The sequence below is a fragment of the Cnephaeus nilssonii genome (assembly GCF_951640355.1).
Source record: "Cnephaeus nilssonii genome assembly, chromosome: 4".
Lineage (NCBI taxonomy): Eukaryota > Metazoa > Chordata > Mammalia > Chiroptera > Vespertilionidae > Cnephaeus > Cnephaeus nilssonii.
In genome coordinates this window covers 35,011,935-35,029,556 of record NC_137075.1, presented here as the reverse complement: position 1 = coordinate 35,029,556, position 17,622 = coordinate 35,011,935, and the positions used below count along the sequence as shown (strand labels likewise).

The 17,622-nt window shown below is 43.3% G+C and overlaps 1 protein-coding gene across 1 annotated transcript; it reads right to left on the bottom strand.

Moving 5' to 3' along the window:
- Nucleotides 1-1,994: 1,994 nt before the first annotated feature.
- On the bottom strand, nucleotides 1,995-2,486 carry LOC307098842 (ribonuclease pancreatic-like; the record flags this gene model as incomplete). Its single annotated transcript, XM_079769969.1, has 1 exon — nucleotides 1,995-2,486. Exon 1 carries the CDS (start codon nucleotides 2,463-2,465, stop codon nucleotides 1,995-1,997), a length of 471 nt encoding a protein of 156 aa, XP_079626095.1. The 5' UTR covers nucleotides 2,466-2,486.
- Nucleotides 2,487-17,622: the final 15,136 nt, after the last annotated feature.

Below are 17,622 nucleotides of genomic sequence, written 5' to 3'. Positions count from 1 at the left end.
AGAAAACAAATCTAAAAAATTAAAGTTTCCTTTCTCTCCCTCCACCCCCGACTCTCTGCATCCTCACCTCTGGTAAGGAGTGAGACTCCCATTACCCCGGAAATGTAGGGATGTCTGGCAGCTCTCACCTGCAGACCCTCCTACTTATACAGAAGCTCCCAGGGCTAAGAATTCAGTTAAAAAAAGAAAAATAGACACTTCCATCATTTTTAAATGCAGTATATAAGGACAATGACAGAAGTGGTGAAACTGGTTGGAATTAGGGCCTCTCTCTCCCTATGACCTTGTCTAGAGTCAGATGCAGCTGTAAACAAAGGGACAAATAAAATGACTAAGTGATGACAGAAGCTGAGTCTAGTCTGTTCAAGAAATGTAAGGAAGCTTTGCCAACAACTAAGCAGACTCACAGGCCAGGTACCCTGGGAATCTGTGAGAGCCACCAGCTCAGGAAGAGCCACAAGTCCACAGCATGTAGTGAAGCAGGAAGACTCGGAGTTTTTTTCTTGAGTTGACTCTGGTGGCAGGAAGGATGACTGGGAAGCAAGGAAACCTACTCCCAGCTGTGCCACAAACTAGCAGCAGCCCTGAGCAAGCACTTAACCTTCCTGAGATTCAGGTTGCTCCTCTGTAGAAAGCAGGGGTTACAATAGAACAAAGGGGCCATGTACATCCTTACTTCTCTCATGCCTTCTGTAGAGGCTACTGTGAAACTACATCATTGTTTAGAAGTTCTGCTACAGCAGTCCAATGAAAGTTTGTACACAGTTGAAATCTACTTTTTTTTCCTTCTAAAATCCCTTCTAGCTCCTAAATGGACAGTTCCAATTTTCCAACTAAGAGATGACCATTTTTTTAATTTGATAATAGCTCACTCAAAAGAAAAGAAAAAAGAAAGAAAAGGAAATTTAGTATTATAATTTCATACACTCCTCCTCCTCCCCACCCTGAGGCTGGGCAGGGTCTTCCTGATGTCATGCTATCCTTCCTTCTGTGTCAGAGATTTTAGTGTTTGACCTTTTCCTTCTGTCAGTTCACCCAGCATGAGTGTCCTCTGCAGCACCCTTTTATCTAACCAGCCCACACTTGTTAGTACATGCAGACCCAGGGGAAGGTCCTGGGACTGAAAACCTACTTCCCCAAGGGGTGGGCAAGGAAAGGCCAATGAAAGAGGCTGGTCACACCAGTCTGCTAATTAATAGAATTCACTAAGGGAAACTTACACACAAGGCACATCTTGGGTGGCTGTGAGATAGAGTGGATCCCTGGGACACCTGGCAGGTGCCAATGAACTTACTTAGGCTAAAAAGAGGTGGGAGATAATCTGGGATAATAATACGTGAATGCTACCAGGTACAGAAATTACTGTACATGCTTGACCAGATCAGGACAATGGCCTGTTCCAGGAAGGAGCAAGTCACTGGAGGCGGGGGAGGGGTCAGAAAGGACATCAATTATGGTCTGACAGTCTCTAAGGGGGATTTATGGGAAGCAATCTCTGTTCAGGCCCAGGTCCTGCTCACAGGACAGGAATCATATCATGGAATAGTCTTTCCTCCACACTTAAAATTTTATGTTTGGCATCAAGGAATCTACTTGAAAAGGGATTATCTCTAAAAGGAATTATCTCTAAAAGCCAAGAGTCAGAAGAGGGGGCATTTAATGATTCTACTTGCTGCTCACCAAAGTTAACCAGATTTACAGTTCTCACCTTCTGGCAGGAAAGCAATCACATTAACAGTAACCTGATTGAAGACAGCTTCAGGAAGTCAGGTAGTTGCAACTGAGTTTTATTGAAAGAAGCAGTAAAGTGGTTCTCATGGGATGCACCTCACAACCCACCCCTCACCCCCCAAACCACACAGGCTCAAGTCTCAGGCCAGGGAAACACCTTTGTGTTGCATAGGAGCCCTAACTTGAGTCATTTCCCTCAGCGCTAGCAAGGAGGAGGGGGAGACAGGTGACATGATGAGGTGGGGCATCTCACTGCTCTGGTCTCAGGTGGAGACCTCTACTGAAGTATCAAAGTGAACAGGCACGTACGGGTTTCCCTCACAGGCCACGATGATGTGCCTCTCCTTCTGGCTGGTCCGGTAGGCACAGTTGGGGTACTTGGAGCCACTTGTCACACGACAGTCCGTGATCTTCATGCTGGAGCTGCTCTTGTGGCAGTTGGGCCTCCCATTCTTGCAGGTGATGTTTCCCTGGAGGCAAATGGCCTGGACAACTACCAGAGGCTCGTGCACAAAGATGTTCACTGGCTTGTACCGTCCCTTTGTCATATTCCGGCGCCTCATCATTTGGTTGCAGTAGTTGGAGTTGTTGCTGGGGTAGCCGTCTGGGTCCATGTGTTGCCGCTGGAACTTCATGGCCCGTGATTCCTTGCCCAGGGAAGGCTGGACCCACCCCAGCACTAACAGCACCAGGAGTAACAGTGGAAACAGGATGAGGGACTTCTCCTGAGCCATGGTGGCTTCAGTGCCCTGGAGGAGCCTAGCCAGTGAAGAGAGAGGGGAGGAAAAGCATCACTTTAGGAGAGAACCCCAGGTCCCACCTGTGGTCTCCCCTGGCTTACAGTCTCCCTTCAGGTCAACCAGAAAGACACCCTTTTTCCTGCAAGATTTTCCAAGTGATGCGACACTCACATGTATTTGACCCCTACTAGTGACAGAGAGGTGGGTCTTCCCCTCTGGGTGGTGACCTCCAAAGTGACCTAAAATCCCAGGGGTCTTGTTTTTGAATACTGGAGGGTCTTTATCTGAAATACATTTGTACTCGGTGTTCTAGTGGGTCAATAGAAGATCTTTTTGTCTAAACCATGAGCCAAATTGTATTGTGGTTACTGCCATGACATACAGGGTCTTGGCGGACAGAGCTCCATTGTCCTATAACACTAGGGATACTCAACCGAGTCCCTGGCACTTGGCATCATAAAGGGATGACATTGTGTTCCAAAGAGAGATGCTTGCCTCCCCCATCCAGGGCTGCTCCTTCTCCAGACCTATGTGTTCTCTACATCCAGAATGATTGTTCCCATCCCAGCTCTGCCCCCAACTACATTTGCCTAGCCCAAGCTTAGGATTTAGCCTTACCCACCCTGCCTCCCTCCTCTCCAGACCTCAATCAGAAGCTGCTCCCAAGACTACCTCTTGGGCCCCTTACCTGGGACTCTAGCTTGGATCCCAGGCAAGAGCAAGTGGAAGGCCAGTTTCTGCAGTCACTGGATCCCTGGGGAGTGGAGTTTATGTAGATTACAAAGGGGTTTGGCTTCCAAGGTGAAAAAGGTAGGAGGAGCATTTGGATTTCAGTCCAGAGGAAAACAAAGGCACCCTGAGGACTGTGGGAATGGCCCAGGCTCCCCTCTTTTCAGGATTCCTGGGGAGGAATGAGTCTGCCTATAGGAGCCTTTATTGCCAGGCAAATCTCATCTCTCTGCTGGTTCACAGGGATAGCAAGGAAAGTCACTAAGGCCCTGATGCTCAAACCCCAACCAAGTCTTTATGTGTCTTTGGAAACCATTTCACCAAATAGCCCTTAGAGATTAGCAAAGGGTACATAATATGTAATCAAGGGAGAGGGAGGAAAATGGAGGTCCTCTTTCTCCCCAAGAGTCTGGCTTTGACCAGAATTACCAAACTCCTAACAGCAGCTCTCCTGGAGGAAGTAGCTGGCAGGCTTCCCAGATCTGCAGAAGGAGGGGAAAGTGCCTGAACAGTTTGGGTAAGAAGGAAGGCTCTACATCAAGCATGTCAAACTCAAAGGCTGACACGGGCCAAATAAACAAGGTTTAAGTTTATGTGGGCCACAAAAGAACAAAAGCTTCAATTTTCATAGAAATGTAGGTTTATTTTAATAGAGACATGCTGAATACAAAGGGCTGAAATAAATGAGTAATTATTAACATAAAATAATAGAATAATTTAAGAAAAATTAATATTTTTTCTTGAACATTAACTTACCAGACACTGAATAAATGCACAAATTAGTAAGCGTAATGCAAATAAACCTATTTTTCTTGTTCTCCAAAAGTGAAAGATTTCCTGTTGTGCACACAAACAAGTCAGTCCAAGACTAATGACATGGCAATTGGCTGCTAAAATATTTGCCGTCAGTATTAGTGGAGAGAAATGGTGCGCCTTCGCGTAGAACATGTAAGGGAAATAAATGCAACACAATGATAGTAATCAGTCATTAGTGAACATTGTAGTTCATTATTAATAACTAGAGGCCCGGTGCACGAAAATTCATGCACTCAATGGGAGGCTTCCCTCAGCCTGCACCCTCTCACAGTCAGGGACCCCTCAGGTAGGGTCCCTAGGCCTGGCCTGAGATCAGGGTCTATTGGGGCTTTCCTTCCTCCAACTGCAGGCAGCTATTTCCCCCCACCCCACTGCTGCCTCCACTGCTTGCCTGCCTCGCCCTTCCCTGCCACTGGTGGCCTCCCTCTGCAGGCGATAGGCTGGGGTGCGATGGCTTGGCTGGCCTGGGCCTCCCTCTTTCTTTGCTGGGGGGTGGGGCAAGCTCTGCAAGAGGCCATCTGCCTACCTGACCACCCCTAACCTCTGGCCTGCCTACCTGGTCACCCCTAACCACTCTGCCTGCCTACCTGATCTCCCCTAACCGCTGGCCTGCCTACCTGATCACCCCTAACCACTTGCCTGCCTGCCTGATTTCCCCTAATTGCTTGCTTTGGGGTGGGGCCAGCCCTTCAAGGGGCCATGGTGGTTTGGTCTCTGGTCGTTCTGGTCGTGGTGCCTCTGGCCTTTTATTATATAGGATTATGTATAACAGAATATTGTAAAAGTTAATTTTTATTAAAATGTTTCTCACATACCATTATATTGGCTGGGCCACAAAAATATTTGCTACGGGCTGTGAGCTTGACATGCTTGCTGTACATGGCCTCATCCAGTTCTGGTCACTTCAACATTCCTGAGGTGAGTGTGTGACAATTTTATCTACAGTGACAACTCATCCTGTAGGTCAGAGTTGAATAGAGAAACTGAAGATAAATCAAAACACAAATTCCCTTTCGGAGAAAAAATAAATAAAGAGCATCAAGTTTCTTAGCAGCAGAATTCCTTCCTAGGTAGAGGTCTCTTTTTTTGTTGTGATAATTTTTATATCATTTGAGTGAGGAATATCAAAATTCCCTCTATACTCTAGATTTATTATTTGTTCTAGGAAAATTATTTTATTCAGTTATAATATCAATCTTCAAGAGCTTGAAATAAAAATGTCCATGGTTTTCCATTGAACGAATGACTTTCTTTTTGAATGTCCTATTTTTCACTAAAATAATTTCTAAACCACTCAATGTGTTCCACTTTCTGTTTAACACTTAGATATGGGTTTTTGGAAAGACCACAAGTCACCAGCTCTGTGAAGTAGTGAACTGGTCTTTGTTCTGGAAAATCCTTCAGGTATTTATCCAGAAATTACGTTCATTAAATTCTGAACCATCACCAAAACCTGCTTCATTGTTAATTGGGAACTCCCACAGTTTCCCCTCTTTCATTCACTGGCTCATCTTTTCAAAACCATTCCAAAAGGGCGTTCATTCACTGCAACTAACTGTTTAGAAATTCCACATCCCAACGTGAAGGTGCTGTTTCTTTTCCAGGTGCCTCTTCAGTAACTGCTTTAACATAAAAAACATTAAGTTTCTTCCCTTTGAATATATTTTTCCTAAAATAGCTGACAGACTCACTGGCTCTGAACTACAGTGCTGGGGCAATAGCTCCCGCACCAGGGACATTCAGGGAGGGACTGGCTTCAGGGTGAGGGCTGTCCATGCTCTGGATTGAGACTGTTTCAATCCAAATTGTAGTTTAGCACTTTAAGAGCTGGGCAAGTTACAGATTTATTCCCCTGTGTGAGAATAAGCAAGTCATTGTTTCTGTCAAAGAACTGTATAGCCAACCACCATTTTGACTGCATGACTTGCAGCTCACCTGGGGGCCGCCATCTTTAAATGGCAAAGGCCAACCCCTCCCTTTGAATTAGCCAATAGCAAAAGACTGTGTGCCTGAGGTCCCATGAAGAATGTGGAACAGGTCATGCGCATCAGGGTTAAAAAACTGAGCAGACTGCCTGCTCAGTGTGCATGTGCTTCCAGACCATTTGTGGTCGCACCCTCCTGCAGGAGTCAAGAAATTTACCTTGCTGCCTGGCTCCTGAGTATGCTTTACGTTATACCAGGACTCCTGAATTTGGGGGGTTGCCTTATTTCTAACACCTGCTCCTCAGTTTCCTGGTCTCTAAAATGGGGATAATATGTACCTTTACGATTTGTTATTACACTGAAATGAGGTCCGATGTGCAAAGCGCTTCAAGCAGTGCTTAGAAAGCATCTATAAATGGTAGGTCAGTGATGGTCATAGGGAGTGGTGCTGAGGTTCTGTGCAATGGGAACTGTTTAAATAACATTGGGTGATCTCTGAATTGCTTTTTACAGGGCGTGGGGTCAAGTAAATTGCAGGCCTTGGTTTTGCTAAAAACCTGAACTTAAAATAGCAGGCAGTTTTGAAATCCTTGGGAGAGGAGGAAAGAGGTAGAGGAGAGAAGAAAGGGACCTTGGTAGAAGAACAGAATTCTTTTCAATGAAATTTTAAAATTGTTTTGCCCATGATATCCAAGGCATCTTTAATCAAATCAACTCCTATCATCTTCAGTGGTGTTTGGAGGAAAAGTTTTCCACTCATTTAGATTCCTGTTTCCCGGCCTGGGAATTAACTGATGAAAACCAGATTAACAGGAGAGACTAGACAAAGTTTATTCATGTGCATATGAAGAAACACAAAAGGGTGGAAAGAGGATGAACTGGAGTGTTCAAGGCAGGCTCCCAAGACCACGGGACATTATGAAACTACATCAGTGACTGGCCTGATCCCAGGTGCAGGTGGAAAAGTAAAGGGAAGTACATTTTGCCCCTTCCAGAGATGCCTGGAAATTAATCTCTGAAATCCTCCTAGAGCCAACAAAAAAAAGGGTAAAATTCCTGTTGATGATTCCCATTTTATAAGACTTCTCATTCCTCTTTCCAAGCCCATTTCACTTCCATCCATCCAACAGTGTGAACTGGGAAGGAAAGGGGTTCCAACACCTGAGCCCTTCTTTGAGGCCAACCAGGTACAGGTTGCACTTTCCCAGAGGGCGGCTCTGACCTGTGTGTGAGCCCACCAGGTGCAGTCAACAGCCTGGTCTCTGGAACACACAGAGAAGGGCCCCAGTCTCACTCTAAGTCTCCAGGCACTATCAGTTTTCCTCAGCCCCAAGGACAGAGTGCATCTTCCCTATGACCTTTTCCACCCCAAGTGCCACCCTGGGTCTTCTTAATGGAAGTCAGATATTGGTCAATGTATCCGATGAAAGACAGAAACTTGGGAGAAGACCTAGTTGCCTTTCAGCCTAGGTAGTTCAGTGGTCTCTTTGGTTCTATCCATTTTAGGAGAGTCTACCTGCCCTTCACTTGTAGGGCCAGCACCAGTGCCTCCATTCCTTATTTAAGGGTAACCCACTTGTGCCAGCCCTTGTGATAGCTTATCACAGTGGCATTAATTATTGACCTGGATTTTTGAGTGAAAGAAAACAACTGATAGCCCTGCCCTGGTGGTTCAGTTGGTTAGAGCATCATCCCGTGCCCCAAAAGGTTACGGGTTCAATGCCTGGTCAGGGCACACACCTAGGTTGTGGGTTTAATCCCTGGTAGGGTTGTGTGTTGGGAGGGGAAAATGGGGGAACGGCCAATTGCTGTTTCTCTCTCACATCAAGGTTTCTCTCTCTCCCTCTCTTTGTCTCCTTTCTCTCTCTAAAAAAATAAATAAATAAATAAACACATGTTTTCAGGTGAGGAAAGAAAGAAAACAACTGATAAGAGAGGAAAGCAGGACACCTGAGGGAGCTGGGAGCCTGGACTCCGCAGTCTCCACCAGAGTCACAGACCTTGTCTTCTCCTTAGAAGAGCTAAGCAGTTAATTCAAGGATTTTATTTTAGATCCAAGTGCTGAGAATTCTCTCTGCAGAATCAGCCCCCACAGTTGTAATGCAAACTAGACCTTGATAAGAGCTCAGTACTGGTGAAGATGGGGTTATCAGAAAGCAATGGGAGAAAAGGGGTGGAGTGGGGAAAATTGGGGAAGGTTTCAGAGCAAAAATTACCTTTGGGACTACTTTTAAAGATAAATAGGTGTTTTGTTTTTTTATTAGGCATTGGGGAAGGGCAATTCAAATTAAAAAAATAATAATGAAAGTCCAGAAAGAGAAGTAGAAGCTCATGGTAAAGCACTGTGTATTTTGAAAATAACAAGTTCTTCCATGTAACTGGGAGGAGGTGAGGGATGGCACAGAAAGAAAACTGTAGGCCCATATAGAAGTATCTTCAATACCAAGCAAAAGACTTCAATATGGAAAAGATGTAGACCATTGCTTTGGAACTCAAGGAATGGAAGGACACAAGCAATGGAAAGGAACTCCCATCATTTTCCCATTATACACACAAGGAGACTGAAGGTCACAGCAGTCCCAAGGTCAGACAGCACCTTGGCAGCAGAAACAGAAACCAGCCTCAGGTCCCCAACTTCCAGAGCAGCGTCATCACTACACTGTGCTGCCTGGTGTGCCCTGGGTGGGGAACATGCCCCCAGGATGTGCACCCAAAGGACTGCAATATTTTGTGAAATTGATCTCTTCCAGTTCTGATTTCCCAGAGAGTTCTCCCACTGCCCTTCCTGCTGTGAAGTGTGGTGGGAGAAGGCAGGATAGATTTGCTGCTGTCCCCACCTGTGGAGTTCTGGGGGCTGGGGATTCATACTGAGGTATTTTCAGGGGTACTTCCATTGCAGCAGCTGGGGTGAGGGAGGCAGGGAGGGAATGAGTGGCTCGGGGCTCCCAGCTGCAGGCTCTGAGGGCATTGGTTGATTCTACCAGAGACGCTGGAGGAAGGGGAGCCAGCTTAGGAGGAAGAGGTCCCCAGGAGAATATCCACTCCAAGCAGTGTCTCTCCCTCTCTTTAAGAAGCCTCACATGCTGGCTCCATCAAGGTATCAGAGTCTTGAGAACACTCATTTGCTTAGAACTTTTTGGGGTCTCACATCTTCCATCTCCTGCTTTCCTCCTTGAGTTAGTCACCAGGACTGGTACAATGAGCACAATAGTGCTTCTTTTCCCAAAGCTGGGAGATATTGTCAAGAACAAACCATGTGGCTGAGGAAGTCCATGCAGGCATATCAAGTGAAGAGAGTTCAGCTTTAACCAGTTCAGGGGACAAGTCTCACATCTCATTAAGTGGAGCCTTTTATTGACTCATTAAGTCCAACCTTCTGACCTACTGGCTGACCTGCTTTCAGTTGTGAATTAAACAGTCCTGATGCCTTTTTTCATTACAATCTGATCTGGCAGGAGTTTCCTCTCTGAATATGAGTCTCACTTCTCCAGAAAGGCTAATCCTTAATCCCTCTTTGCTATTCTTGGCACTGCCCCAAACTCAACTCTACTTTCCCCCACTTTTTCCCAGTTTAGCTCTCACAGAGGATCTAGAAAAGCAGGCCTCAGCAGTACTATGGTTGTGTTACATGAGCAGGAGAGAGTATCCCACTGTCGGCAAGTGTGTGTGTGTGTGTGTGTGTGTGTGTGTGTGTGTGTGTGTGTGTGAGGACACCCAACCCCCTCGACCAGCTGGGACACAAGGCCTGTCAGCAGGTCATGCAGTGACTGTGGCCAAACCATGTGACTTCTCTGAGCCTTAGAATTGTTTTCTGAGAAATGAAATCGTGAAGAATGATGATTTCTAAGATTGCACTCAGTCAAAACAATTTTTCAGTGTTTTCTGTTTCTAAAGATCTTCCTCTCAATACTTCCCAGGAAGAAAGATTGGATCTCATATAAGATCTATTTCCATAAGACCTTTATGTTTTTCTAGGAGCCATAGTTGCTTTTGTGGCAGTATTCACCAATTAACTGCCTTCAGTTTAAATAAAAAACAAATATCATTCACATAGAAACACAGAAAGGGAGAGAAAAATTCTTATTTACCCCCACTCCCACCCTCCTGAATTCTTGTAAAAATACCAGCAAAAAAAAATGAATTTTTACCCCAATATGGATTTTGTATATTTTCATATTAAATGAAATGCACAAACTCTTATCTTTTAATGAAAAAAATTAAATGTCTTCAGAGTAGAAGTTTAAAACTTTAATTGTATAGCTGAGGTGGCACAAAAAATAAATAAGTATTGCAATTTCATACACTAATTTATTATATGTTGATTTCTAGGAAAAAACGATGTCAGCCTGTCTGTGGTTCCATCATCAATTCATTGGGTAAATGAAAGTTTCAGGAATACAGTCTTATCAGAGACACAGAAATTAGAGATAAATCTAGGAATAGAGTTCATAATATAGAACTAGAGGCTCTCATTTATTAATTTTGGGAACAAGTCAATAGTAAATAATTATTCATTAGAAAGTTCCAGTATATATTTATCTCTAAGTTATCAAGTGCATGGTATTTTTAAAGACACAAAATAATAAAATTCCTGATAAACAGAAATGTGTTATTTGTGTTTTCTTTTTTTTAATTCTTTATTGTTGAAAGTATTACATGTCTCCTTCCCCCCCGCCCCGACCTCTCCCCAGCTACTTCCACCCCCCAGAACATGCTCTCACCCCCCTACTGTCTGTGTCCATTGGCCATGCTTATCTGCATGCATGCAAATGCTTTGGTTGATCTCTCCCCTTACCCCCACCCTCCTCTGCCTTTCCTCTGAGGTTCAACAGTCTGATGCTTCTCTGTCTCTGGATCTATTTTTGTTTATCAGTTTATGTTGTTCATTATATTCCACAAATGAGTGTGATCATGTGATGTTTATCTTTCTCTGACTGGCTTATTTCACTTAGCATAATGCTCTCCAGTTCCATTCATGCTGTTGCAAATGGTAAGAGTTCTTTCTTTTTTACAGCAGCATAGTAGTCCATTGTGTAGATATACCACAGTTTTTTAATCCACTCATCTGCTGATGGGCATTTAGACTGTTTCTAAATCTTAGCTATTGTAAATTGTGCTGCTATGAACATAGGGGTGCATATATCCTTTCTGATTCGTGTTTCTGGTTTCTTGGGATATATTCCTATAAGTGGGATTACTGGGTCAAATGGCAGTTCCATTTTTAACTTTTTGAGGAAACTTCATACTGTCTTCCACAGTGGCTGCACCAGTCTGCATTCCCACCAGCAGTGCAGGAGGATTCCTTTTTCTCCACATCCTCGCTAGCATTTGTTGTTTGTTGATTTGTTGATGTTAGCCATTCTGACAGATGTGAAATGGTACCTCATTGTTGTTTTGATTTGCCTCACTTGGATGACTAGTGACTTTGAGCATTATTTCATATGCCTCTTGGCCTTCTGTATGTCCACTTTTGAAAAGTAGCTATTTAGGTCCTTTCCCCATTTTTTTATTGGATTGCTTATCTTCCTTTTGTTAAGTTGTATGAGTTCCCTATAAAATTGAGAGATTAAACCTGTATCTACTGTAACATTGGCAAATATATTCTCCCGTGCAGTGGGCTTTCTTGTTGTTTTGTTGATGGTTTCTTTTGCTGTGCAGAAGCTTTTTATTTTAATGTAGTCCCATTTATTTATTTTCTCCTTAGTTTCTGTTGTCCTAGGAGATGTATCAGTAAAGATATTGCCATAAGATATGTCTGATATTTTGCTGCCTATGGATTCTTCTAAGATTTTTATGGTTTCCCGTTACTTGTATTTTCATTACCTATAAAATCATTGACGTTTTAGTACATAATTCTGCACACATTTGTCTATGCTATGTACATGCTTTTATAAAACATGGGATAGTGTATAATCTATATAATAAAACCCTAATATGCAAATCAACTGAACGTGGGAACAACTGGTGTCTATGACGTGCACTGACCACCAGGGAGCATATGCTCAATTCAGGAGCTACCCCCTGGTGGTCAGTGTGCTCCCACAGGGGTAGCGCCGCTCAGCCAGAAGTCAGGCTCATGGGCAGCAGCAGTGGCGGGAGCCTCTCCCGCCTCCAAGGCAGCACTAAGGAGCAGTGAGCAGGCAGCAGGCCGTGGTAAGGAGCAAGGAGTCCCAGACTGCGAGAGGGATATTTGCCTGCTGGCTTAGGCCCACTCCCTGGGGAGTGGGCCTAAGCCAGCAGGTGGACATCCCCTGAGAACTCCTGGACTGTGATAGGGTGCAGGCCAGGCTGAGGGACCCCCTTCCCGCATTGCACGAATGTCACCAGGCCTCAAGTGTATATATATATATAGCTTCAGATTCTGATTTTTCTTTTAAAATGCATCTGGGCTCCTGTTAAAATTTAGTTTCTTTGCCTAGATAGTAGTGAACAAATATATGCTCACTTTGGATTAATTTGTTAAGTTCTATACTTAAAATTTGTTCATTTTTCTGCATACATGTTATCCTTACTAATAAAAGCCTTAGTGGTTGTCACGCTGTGATGCCCTCATGCCGCCACAAGATGGCTGCGCACACAGCGGGCATGCGCAGGTGGTCAGGGCTGGGTTTGACACTGCATGCGTGGCATGGAGGCAGGTCCCCTTGCTCTACATGGCAAGGCCTGCCTGGTGGTCCTGTGGGTACTGCCTCCTGGCTTCATGCGGCACAGAGGTGGGACCCCTGGCTCTGGCCTACCTCTTCGGCGCAATCCATCGAGGAGCCCTGAATGGGTGGGCAGGGCCTACTTCTTTGGGGTGTTCGGTCATGGGGCTCCCACACTGTAACAGGGCACAGGCCAGGCTGGGGGACCCCCCCACCAAGTGCACAAATTTTGTGCACCGGGCGTCTAGTATTATATATAACAACAACAAAAAGCTTATTAAAAATATGCATCCTAAACATTTATTCCAAGTCAATAAATATCTATAGTATTCTGAATGGTTCTGTAGTATTTCATGTTAGGGATGTGGCATGATCCATCAAACAAATTCCTTATTGTTGGATATTCATAATATTTACAACTTTTTACATGTATGCATTCTAAAATAAAAATCCATCTCACCCAGCCAGTGTGGCTCAGAGGTTGAACATGGACACATGAACCAAGAGATCACAGTTTAATTCAGTTCAGGGCACATGCCTGGGTTGCAGGCTGGATCCCCAGTGGGGGACATGCAGGAGGCAGCCAACGGATGTTTCTATCTCTCTGTCCCTCTGCCTTCTACTGTCTCTAAATTCAATTAAAAAATTTTTAAAAACAAACAGCAACAAAAAACATCTAGCCCTGCCCGTGTAGCTATTGGTTGGAGAGTCTTCCCACACACCAAAAGGTTATGGGTTGGATTCCAAGTCAGGGCACATACCTAGGTGGAGGGTTCCATTCCTCAGGCAGGGCACGTATGAGAGTCAGCCAATGGATGTTTCTCACATCAATGTATCTCTCTCTCTCTCTCTCTCTCTCTCTCTCTCTCTCTCTCTCTTTCTCTCACCCTCTCGCTCTCCCTTCCTCTCTCTCTAAAAATCAATAAAACCTACCCTCAGGTGAGAATTAAGACAACAAAACATCACATCTGCATTTATATTCTTGTGTCATAAGTCAGGTTCCCTGACAAACAGTCACTGAGATAAAGACTTGCATTCAGGAAGTTTACTGGGAAGTGGGCTTGGGATCAATACCTATAGATGGGTCTGCAGTGATCCTGTGTGAGCAGATGCTGATCTGGGCTGAGGCCCCTGGCCTGCTAGCCAGACAGAACCCCACTGTATTTCATTTCGTTCATGCTTTTTGCATATGCTGAAATTTTGTGGTTGGGTTAAACTCGGGACCTCTGCAAAGAGGACCCACTTATTATTTTCTTTCAAAAATGGCAGCCTCCGCTGTACATAAGTGTCAGATCTGTACCAGGTGATACTGAGAGGGAGAGAGAGAGAGAGGGAGAGAGAGAGAGAGAGAGAGAGAGAGAGAGAGAGAGAGCAGTTCAGCACCCACAATTACAGAACTTACTATCAGGAGGATAAGAGTGCCCTCCCAGAAAATAAGAATGTAAAAAAATCCTGTAGAAATTCAGACTAGGAGTAAAGCCAAAGGAGACCTGGAAATGATTCATGGACAGGTCCACATTGGCCAGCTAACTGTATTAGGCTGACAAGCTTATCACTGAGAATCAAGAGAAGCCCAAGACCTAAGGACCACCAGACCAGCAGCCTTGGACCACCTTCAGCATCCATTCTGTGCTTAAGATGGCAGCTCCCAACAGATCATGAGTGGCCTCTTACATCAGATTAAAATAATAGCCTCTTGCTCAGCCTGCCCCTTAGGAAATGATAAATTGAATGAGGTTTCCATTCTTCTGCAGCCTTCGGGGAAAAGGGTGACTGTCCCTCTTTGGTTCAAGTATTAGAATGAATAATGCTGTGTGCTACTGTCTCCTCTCCATCCCACTTCTCATAAGCTCATCACCACTTGTATAAAGTATCACCAGATTTTGTTTCTTGGTCCTTGACAATAAGCAGAATTATCTCCCTAAAACCAACAAACAAAATAAATAAACCTGTAATAGGGAGTGAAGGAAGCATGACTGAGCAGGAGGAGGAATTGAATTTCGATGCAGTCACAGCGAAGGTCTCAGCTAATCCCACAGGAAGCTCTGGAGCTAGAATGACCCTTCAGAGTTGTCCTGAATTAAGCTAAAGGGGGCAGGCCTTTAAACCCCCTCATTGTCCATTCACTAGATATGGACGGCTAGGGGTGGGGAGGGGAGGCGAGGAGGCTTTACTTTAGGCTGGATGGTTCTCGGGTACTGTGAGCACTTCCCTAAAAGGGGCTTGGCTGAGAGCTGTGTCTGTCACCACCACGCCAGCAGCTGAGTGAGTGCCTTGGTCCTGAAGTGGGGGAATGGGAACACACATCACAGCATCCACTACACCTTCTCCTATTACTTCTTAGGCATAAGTTCCTCAATGTGTTCAGAGGGCATGGGTTTTTAACAAAGCTTTAGACACAGCTACAAAACCTAGGGCAAGGATCATGTTTCTGGCTATTAGTGGATAATCTGAAGTCCAGACAGAACATGAGTCATTTGCTCTGAATACATAGCTCGTTAGCCATGATATAGAAGCAATCTAACTGTCTATCAATAGATGAATGAATAAAAAATAAGTTATATATATATATATATATATATATACATATATATATATATACACACACAATGGAATATGATTCAGTCATAAAAAAGAATAAAATCTTGCCATCTACAACAACATGCATGGACATAGAGGGTATTGTGCTGAGTGAAATAATTCAGACAGAGAAAGACAAATGCCAATTATTTCACTTATCTGTGGAGTCTAAAAAACAAAATAAACAAATAAAAACAAACTCATCAATACAGAGAACAGTTTGACAGTTGCCATATGGGAGGGGTGTTTGGGGGATGGGTGAAAAAGATGAAAGGATTAAGAAGTACGAATTGGGAGTTACAGAATAGTCATGGGGATATAAAGTACAGCATAGGGAACATAGTCAATAATATTCTAATAACTAAGTATGCTGTCAGATGGTATTAGATTTATCAGGTGATCACATCCTAAGTTATAAAAATGTCTAATCGTGGGGTTATACACCTGAAATTAATGTAATATTACACATCAATGATAAACATTTTTAAAGTCAGAAAAAGAAATAAAAAAGGGGAAAAAAGAAATGCAGGGAATATTTTGCATCTTTACTTCAGCAAAGTATTTGATAAAAGTCTCAATACAATGGCTGCCTTATAACTGGTTAAACCAGATTTTGTGATGCTATGACAGGAACTGCCTCCTCAGGCTTGTCTCCTTGTTCATAATATTTACAAATGTCGTGGATGAACATCCAAAATCTCATAACAATAGACAGATGACAGAAAGAAATTAACATGGGTGATAGAATCAAGATCCAAAAATCTCTTGCCAGGCTGAAACAATGGATACATCCACGAGGAAAAAAGACAAAATCTCACAGGTATGAATTTTTCCCCTTCAGAGCAGAAAACAATTGTATAAGTACAGGATGGAGGTGGGCTGACAGCAAGTAGCTTATCAGAGGTACCTTTGTTAGTGCTACATTAACTGAGTGAGTGCCCAGTGTAGGGATGTGCTAGGTACTTCAGACACAAAAATGAATCAGAGTTTCTGCCCTCCGTGACCTTACTGTCTAGTAGAAGATATAAAAAGTCAATAGGAAGCGAAATACTATGAGGCAAAGAACATACAGTGGGAGTGCTTTATCCTGTTCTTGTGAAATTCAGAAATGTTTCCCAGAGTCACAGCTGAGTGGGGACCCAAATGATGGGAAGGAGTAAAATAATATTCAGGGAAAGAGTTTTCCCAGGAAATGCAGTAGCAATTCAAAGATCTGTAGGTGAGGGAGGGCATGGCTTGGCGGGCCTTGAGAGCCCTGGAGAGCCTGTGTGGCTGGAATGTGAGGCTGGTGGAACTGGAAAAGACAGCAGGGAAAGACCAGAGGCAATTACAGTTAACAACCTAAGGGAAACGAAGATCGTCTGAAATGAACATTGGAAATGCAAAGCAGTAGACAGTTCAAGATATGATAGAGGTAAAATTTACAGAACTTAGTGACTGACTGGTTTAGGACAATGAGAGAAAGGGATACATCAAATAGAACATCAAGATTATGTTGTGTAGCAATTCAGTTTTTCATTGAGTACTTCCAACAACTCTAAGATATAGATGCTCTTATTATATCTATGTTATGGATAAACAAGTTCAGAGAAGTTAAATATCTTGGCAGAGTAAAGGCTAGAAAGTAATAGATTTGACATTTAAACCCAAAGGAACAAAAAGACAAAGAACTGGTCATTTATTTTCATGTAAGACATAAATAAGAAATAATTTTAAAAATAACAATTCTATTAAACCTTAAAAGTTTATGACTTTTATCTTACTTTCTGAATTTCAAGTTTTTGTCCATAGATGTTCATAGATGGCCAAAAGCATTGACATTTGAATGGCAGGTCATAGCAAAGGGACTAGTAAAGTGTCTCCCAGGTCCTGCTTTGTTACTAATGGAACATCCAACAGCAAAGAAGGTGCAGAAGTCCTGGGACATGATGAATCTAGGGGGTCTGGCTTAGGTGATTCACTTACAAAGACAAATAACACAAAAAGACTATCCAGTGAAAATTCAAAGAGTTAATCTTTTGGATCTCAAATAGATACTTGTTGCCTCTCCCTTTAGCCTTTTATTTTATGGTTAACAATCACATAAAAATTAGTCAAGAATTCTCTGAATGAACCCTTGGATTCCAAAAGTTCATCCATCAGTATCACCTACCTGGAGGAGGAGTCAAAAATTCTAGGTATCTTGTGGGGCTGGAAAGGACCTCAGAATGTCTGATTTAAAAAACCAATATTTTAAATAAAACTTTAAAATTGTTTTCTAAATAGAGAAGTAACACATTGAATACAGAAGCATTAAGGAATCTGGAAAAAAATAACAAATCTATAAGAAAAACAGTCAACTATAATTTCACAAACCAAAGGCACTCTTCACATTTACTAATTTCGAACCAGTGGGTATTTTTTTCCTAATTATATTTAAAACTAAAATGTGTGATATAATACATATTATTTTATGCT